Source organism: Alosa pseudoharengus, unplaced genomic scaffold (genome assembly GCF_046254945.1).
Source record: "Alosa pseudoharengus isolate Yale_2024_CS ecotype anadromous, Long Island Sound unplaced genomic scaffold, YU_APseudo_1.1 YU_APseudo_1.1_scf_23, whole genome shotgun sequence".
In the NCBI taxonomy this organism is placed as follows: Eukaryota; Metazoa; Chordata; class Actinopteri; order Clupeiformes; family Clupeidae; genus Alosa; species Alosa pseudoharengus.
Window position 1 is genome coordinate 28,213,461 of NW_027468685.1, and position 7,500 is coordinate 28,220,960.

Sequence of the window (7,500 nt, forward strand, 5' to 3'; positions counted from 1 at the left end):
TTATACTCATTTGTGCATGACACACACAGATACAGACACACACAGAGTTACACAAACATGTGTGACCATCTGGTGCAAGTCAACCCTAAGGGCAAGAGGAGCAGCCTTGAGGTGACTTGAGGACTGTGTATGACAGTGTGTGAACATGTGCCTGACACACACACACACACACACACACACACACACACACACACACACACACCACATTATTGCATATCAGTCTGCACACATGGGCATATACATGCATTGGTATGCAAAGACACACACCTATACCGTACCATTATACTCATTTGTGCATGACACACACACACACACACACACACACACACACACACACACACACACACACACACACACACACACACACACATACACAGACACACACAAATAAGCCTCACATATGCAAAATGACACACTGCCAACTCATCTGCCAACTCAATGGGTCCCCCTCTGTCTGTTCTCACTCCACCAGTCAGATGAAATCTGCTAAGAAAAAATCATTCCTCTTCTTGTGCTTTTCTCCCCACAAACACACTGACTTTAATGCGTGCGTACGTCTGCCCCGGCGCTCCACTGATCACAGGTCAGTGAGCATTAGTCAACTGTCTGCCCGCAAACATGAATTCATTTTGCCAATTACCAAATCATCATCACATTAATGCAGCAAGCCTTGCCAAGGCCCGTTCAAACATAACCAATTATGGGCCAGCAAACACAAATATTGACTCACAGCGCTGACTGGATCGGCATTAGACGGAACCTCAGCAAATCGTGGCTTTTAAAATGGAACCTGATGAAAAATTAATACTCGCAAGCCACCCATGCTGTACAATAGAGATTCTGCTTATTTTGCATTTGCTTGTTAATTTGTTCATTTATTTATTTTCTGCCATTTATTTTGTTGCTGTACTCGCCTGGAGACTTGGAAAGAGGAGTTTCATTTCCATGAAAATGTTTTTTTTTTTTTTTTTTAACTCTGGGGCGAGGGAGTTTAATATATTGCGTTGTCAAATCAATAAGCAAAATGAAAAATGAAGCGTTTTGTGCGCCCATATGAGCTTGGGAAAGAGACAGAGCACAGACGGGGAGAGGGGAGGACTCTCGTTTCTCATGCTGGCCAATTCCACGGACATAATTGTTTGTTTGCTCTGAGATTCTCTTTTTTGGGGGTTCTCTTTTCTTTAGTTTAGTGCTTGGCTACGCCTGCCACATGTGATTAATTACAGCCCCCCCCCCCCCCCCCCCCCACACACACACATATACACACACACACACACACACACACATGCATAACCCGCCCCCCCCCCCACACACACACACACACCATTAATTTCCTAAATAAAGATTTGCTTCTGCAGGCAGAGATGCTAAGGAAATGCCACCCACCTACTACTTGCTGCACTCACAACGCAAACACACACACACACAGACACACACACACACACACACACACACACACACACACACACACACACACACACACACACACACTCAGTGTATGTGTCTAGGGCAAAAAAAGGCAAAAAGCCATGAGAGAATCTCATATACTCACTCCAACTGTGTGTGTGTGTGTGTGTGTGTGTGTGTGTGTGTGTGTGTGGGTGTGTGTGTATTTGCTTGCACAAACAGAAGTTTTCCTCTATAAGCTCTAACGTTCATGTCCATGCACATTTGGATTACAAGTGTGTGTGTGTGTGTGTGTGTGTGTGTGTGTGTGTGTGTGTGTGTGTGTGTTTGGCTATAGGGCTAGAGTGGTAGCAGACCGTAACATCTGTGTGCGGGTGTGTGTGTGTTATTATCTATGCACATAGTTGTGTCACACCTGCAGGTGTGTGTGTGTGTGTGTGTGTATGTATTGAGACCGGACACACCCCTCCGCCCTCTCGCTCCCCTAATTTCATCCATCTCTGTACTGGAGTGTCCAGCCCACTGCTAAAGGACCATAATTGGTCCCAGCTGCCGACGGCTTTATTTAGGCGTCCATTTCCCAGGATGCCCAAACCATGTGTTCGGCTCTTTGTGTGGACCACTTCCTGTGTGGAAGCTTCCCAAAGCCCTGCCTCTCTTTCTTTATCTCTCTTTATCTCTCCATTCCTTTTCACTTCTCTCTGTGTGAACTGTATTGGGCTGTTGTGTGAACGGATGCTATTCTCTTTGTTTTAGAACTTCTCACAGATACATACAGATACATACATGCCTACAGTAAGATATAGATACAGTAAGTTCAGTATTTCCCACAGAATTGAATTCTATTTGTGGTGGTAGGTTTGCAGAATTAACTTGAATGCAACAGTTTTTAGCAAATTAGCGCAGTGTGGTTATGATGCTAACCAGATTTAAGCTCAATTTAGTACAACCTGGAAAATCATTGTATGGTGGTCAATGTTGATATTGTGGTGGGCCGCCACAAATAAGTCAATGTATGGGAAACACTGGTAAGATAAAAATACACATAGACACCGAGGCGGACAGATATGAATACATTAGCTTGTCAGTTCACATCGCTACGTATATATGCATGCATACAGAGAGCATACACATGTGTAGGTATGCCCACCCAGACATACAGTATGTGTTTATGCAGAGAGATAAATATGCTTGTAATGCAGGTCAGCCTGGGTGGAACCATACACACACATGCATGTATTCATGCAGACCCACATACATACACATACATATAGACATGCATATGAATGAAGATTCTGGTAAGCCCACAGAGTTTTGCTACTCAGTGGACTTGACTTGACTGCCTTCCGAGGTGTACTGCACCAACTTTAACTCACTTTGTGCTCTCTCTCTCTCTCTCTCTCTCTCTCTCTCTCTCTCTCTCTCTCTCTCTCTCTTTCTCTCTCTCTTTCTCTCTCTCTCCATCTATCTCTCTCTCTCTCTCTCATTCGTTAGCTCTTGGCCAGAGGTGATCATTGTAGTTCAGCGTTCCTCAGTGATCAGCATTTGTAACATTGGCTTGCCTAGCGGAGCGCTGGACTGGACGATTGCCTGACCAATTCATATCAAGGACAGATGCACTTTTTGTGTGCCTCACCTCCCCTGTGTCCCTGTGTGTGTGTGTGTGTGTGTGTGTGTGTGTGTGTGTGTGTGTGTGTGTTTTTCCTGCTCTCAGCGTGGCGCTAAAGAAGACAAATAGACTGTCATCCCCAGAGTCCAGACGCTCCGTTATCAGAGCGCCAGCCCCAGCCCACGGGGACTGAGCGCGTGCAAACCCCAATTTCAGTCCATCCCCCCGTGACTGGCCCCTGTCTGCCCAGCGCACCCGCGCCCCTCTGTCAGTGCACCCTCCATTTCCTCTGCCCACTTCCCACTACTCCGCACCCCACTTCCTACACACACACACACACACACACACACACTTTTATCCTTGCCTTCTCATCTGTCATAGTACCAGTATGGGTCAGCAGCCCCACCAGAGACTGAGCAGCCAAGCAGTGCTGAAGTGGAGCAGGGCTGCCCACTGCTCCGGCCCTCTTACTGCCCTCAATGTTTTTTTTTTTCACCTGGCCCCTCATTCTCTCTCTCTCTGTCTCTCTCTCTTTATTTCTCTCTCTCTCTCTTTCTCTCTCTCTCTCGCTCTTAGCATTTCTCCTTTGCTCTCTGAAATGAAATATTATGCTTTCTTAGCATTAATTAACTGCCATTAATATGTGGAGTGTAGCTATAATTGAATTGATTTCAAACAATGTTGTCATTCTCATCAGTGCTGATGGACAACTGATGTGAAGCTCATAATGATTAACAAAGTGAACTTTCTTATCCCAAAAAGGGAAATTCAGGGGTCAAGGTGCAGAGATACCCCCCCGGTTGTTCTGGTTGTTTTTGATTAGGTTCTGTAGATTGTTCAGTGCCTAGGAGTTGAGCATGTATGTGATGTGATATGCTGATTTGTTTTTTTTTTATTATTATTATTCTCCTGCATCTGCAGTTCCTGGTGGCATTGCTCCTGATTCGCTGACCTTTACCCCTTTGGATGACATGATCTTCCTGAAGTGGGAGGAGCCTGTGGAACCAAATGGACTGATCACCCAGTATGAGGTTGGTGTGAAGCCTTATAAGATACACACGATGAGTCAAGATAGGTGTGTGTGTGTGTGTGTGTGTGTGTGTGTGTGTGTGTGTGTGTGTGTGTGTGTGTGTGTGTGTGTGTGTGTGTGTGTGTGTGTGTGATGAAATGAATAATGTTTGCATTGCATTGCTAAATCAGTTTGATATTTATTGAACAGCTTTTCTCAATCTGTCACTGTTGATTCAAAACCATCCCACAGCCTACTAAGAGCTCTTCTATTGCTAGATATCCACTTACTGTAGTTCTTATACTTGACTGTGCTTGTATGATGAGACATAATAGGCTATGTCCTTGCTCCCTATATCATAGTTCAAATTGAAGCTTTTACTTGTAAGCCAGTTAACAAAAGTGATATTCAGTGCTGCATGAATCCATGTATGTGCATGCGCTGTGACACTTGATGCCCCCATGCCGAGCCAAACTCTGCACGCCACAGCGCAGCACAGCACAACACAACACAGCCTTGTGACAATCGCACTGTCCACGTGTCACAAAGCCACAGAGAACCGGCTTGTCTGTCAGTCCCTGTTAGCCAAGGCCCCCGTGTCAGAGGGGGGAGAGAACCAGATTGGATTGGACTGTGTGGGCGTCTGCTGCAGAGAATCTGCTGTTTTTACACAACTCTCCAAGTGTGACTCACTGGGCCTCTATCTACTGTTCTATTCTGTCCCGTGTTCTGCTGTCATCGGTTCTGTTCTTTTCTCTTGTGTTGTGTTCTGTGTTCTGATTTGGTGTTTTATTTTTCATGTTCTATTCTCTCTATTCTCTTCTAGTTCTGTTCTGTTCTGTTCTGATCTGAACACTACACATTCTCTTTTCTTTTCTGCTGTTGTGTTCTGACTTTTTTTTTCTGATTTGTTTGTTCTCCTGTCCTCTGTTGTGTTCTATGTTCTGATGAGTTGTTCTCTGTTTATCATGCTACCAGTGCCGTTCCGTTCTACTAGTCCGTTCTACACGTTTTTTTTTCTGTACGCTATCCTCTCTGTTCCTCTGCTGTTTTCTTTTCATGATGTTCTCTGTTCCATTTGTTCTCCACACTGTCCATTGTTCTCCTCCGTTCTGATGTGTTCTGTTAAGTTTATTCCCGTTATATTAGTTTCTACTTTCTATTTGTTTTTTTCTCTGTTGTGTGTTTTTGTGTGTAATTTAATCTCCCCCTCTCCTCCTCTCCTCCTCTCTCTACGGTCTTTAGCCTCCTCTCTCTGCGGTCATTAGCCTCCTCTCTGTGCTCCGCTGCGATCACTAGTCATTAGTAGAGCGCATTGCTCAGGGACTATACATGTTCTTATGATAATGAGCCAGGAAAGTGCAGCTCCGGCCTATAATTACATGGAGGACAAACATTATAATCACTTATTTGCCTAGCAGACGCTGTCATATGGGGCAACAGTTAACGCTCGTAATTATTAATATTTCATCCGTGCTGCTGCCGTCATCTTCTGGCCCTCGTCTTCACTCTCAGCCCCCAGGTCAGGGCAAGAACAGGCCACAGAGTGCTGCTTTATTAATAATAACCTATCCCGGGGTGGAGAGTGCACCCAAGGACCAAGGCTGATTATACACATGGAGGTTGTTTTTTTGTGTTTTTTTTTCCTTCGTTCTTTTTGCGAGGAGGTGGAAAAAGCGAGATTTCACCATGTGTGTGTCTGTGGCGAGGCCAGAGATGTGAGGGTGGCATGCAGCTAAGTAGGGAGGGAACAAATAACATGGTACATGCAGGGGAAAAAAGATGAGAGAGAGAGAGAGAGAGAAAGAGAGAGAGAGAGAGTTTACAGGAAAGAGATGTTTGAAAGAGCAAAAAGCAAATATGAACAAGATGTTTGAGAGAGATGAAAAATAAAAAGAAATGATTTTGAGAGGGAGAGGAAAATGCAGGCAAACATATTTGAAAGGGATGTCCACATGCCACATGGAAGTACACAGAGGAAGTGAATCAGGGAGACGGAAAGAGAGAGAGAGAAAGAGAGAGAGATGAGGGAAGGAGATAAATGAATAACAAGTGTACCATCGCAGTGCCGAGAAAGGGGAATTACGGTGGAGACGTGCGGAGCGGCATTAAGTGTGAAAGCCCTGTCGATCTAATTGAAGACTCCAGCGGAGCGAGGCGAGAAAGGAAGCTTCCAATTCCTCTCCCAGCGTTCCTCCATCGCTATGGAAATGATCTGACTGATTCGCGTTTCAGGAAAAAGTTGTTTACCATGAGAAGCCATATGCTGTAATGGAGTGGCAGGTCCACACATTTCCGTGCATCGGTGTGCAGAGCTCCATCACATAAAAACAAATAATCAGAGGTGGAGAACTCCAATAAAAGTCAGACCATGTTTTGGTTCTACCTGTGCACAGGCAATTTCACTAATTAGCCAATGTACCTATCTGAAGAGTTGTGCTATATCGATCCCTTCAATGTTTGTAAACATCCAGAGCCTACTGTAGGTTGGGTGCGCACCAGCATGAGGTCAGAAAATGGCGAAGCTAATAGACCTGCTTGTTGAGCTGTCATGAGATGCACTGTCATTGTTACCCTAGGGCCGCGAACCGTATACCTTATAAATGAGTCTTAGCTAATGGCGATTGTCTGCCTGATCCTGAGCTGATATCAGAATGGGTAGATGACGTTAGCAAGTGGCCAGAGATTCATCTGGTTATCTAGTTGACAAGCCCAGTGTGTATACACGCGAAAAAGTAGTACAAGTAGCCATTTTTCTTGACGTTCCAGTCAATTCACACAAACACACACACAAACACACACACACACACACACACACACACACACACACACACACACAATCCAATGGGATGGAAAGCTTTATGACCCCGATATGCGTGCTCATTCCACATTCCACCTTGTTTACCTGTTGCTTGCCTCCCACCTTTTTTCAGATAAGCTACCAGAGCATCGAGTCGTCCGACCCAAGTGTCAATGTGCCGGGCCCGCGCCGGACCGTGTCCAAGTTGCGGAACGAGACGTACCACATGTTCTCCGGTCTGCACCCTGGCACCACCTACCTGGTCTCCGTGCGTGCCCGCACCTCCAAGGGCTTCGGTCAAACCGCGCTCACCGAAATCACTACAAACATATCCGGTGAGTTGTGATCTAAGATAATGATACTATTGTACACCGTTGGGGATATGGGCTTCATATTTACTGCGTATGGATATTGTCTGAGATCAGATCCATGCATCTGATGGTTTTAAACAAGGGAGTCTTAGTTAATAAAAATGCAGCAACAACCTTTTTTTCTGGATTTTTCTGTTTCTGTAATAATTACATTTTTCTCAAGTGGACCTTCCTGCCACTTTCAACTTCAGTCGGAAATCTCCACGTGAGTAATGGGTTGATGTTGGTAGTTGATTGGTTTGGTAGTGTTGCAGTGGTGTGGCGTGGAGAGCTCTACGGCCGCTGCTGTACTGATGCTGGACAG

At 45.3% G+C, this 7,500-nt stretch overlaps 1 protein-coding gene across 1 annotated transcript in view; it reads left to right on the top strand.

Annotated features, from left to right (window-relative positions):
- The window catches only part of ptprua (protein tyrosine phosphatase receptor type Ua), a 200,781-nt gene that overhangs the window by 134,350 nt on the left and 58,931 nt on the right, over positions 1-7,500 (top strand). Inside the window, exons 10-11 of the mRNA XM_076301037.1 lie at positions 3,938-4,047; positions 6,959-7,160. Of these exons, the coding sequence (XP_076157152.1) occupies positions 3,938-4,047; positions 6,959-7,160 (312 nt within the window). The remainder of the gene's footprint in view (positions 1-3,937; positions 4,048-6,958; positions 7,161-7,500) is intronic.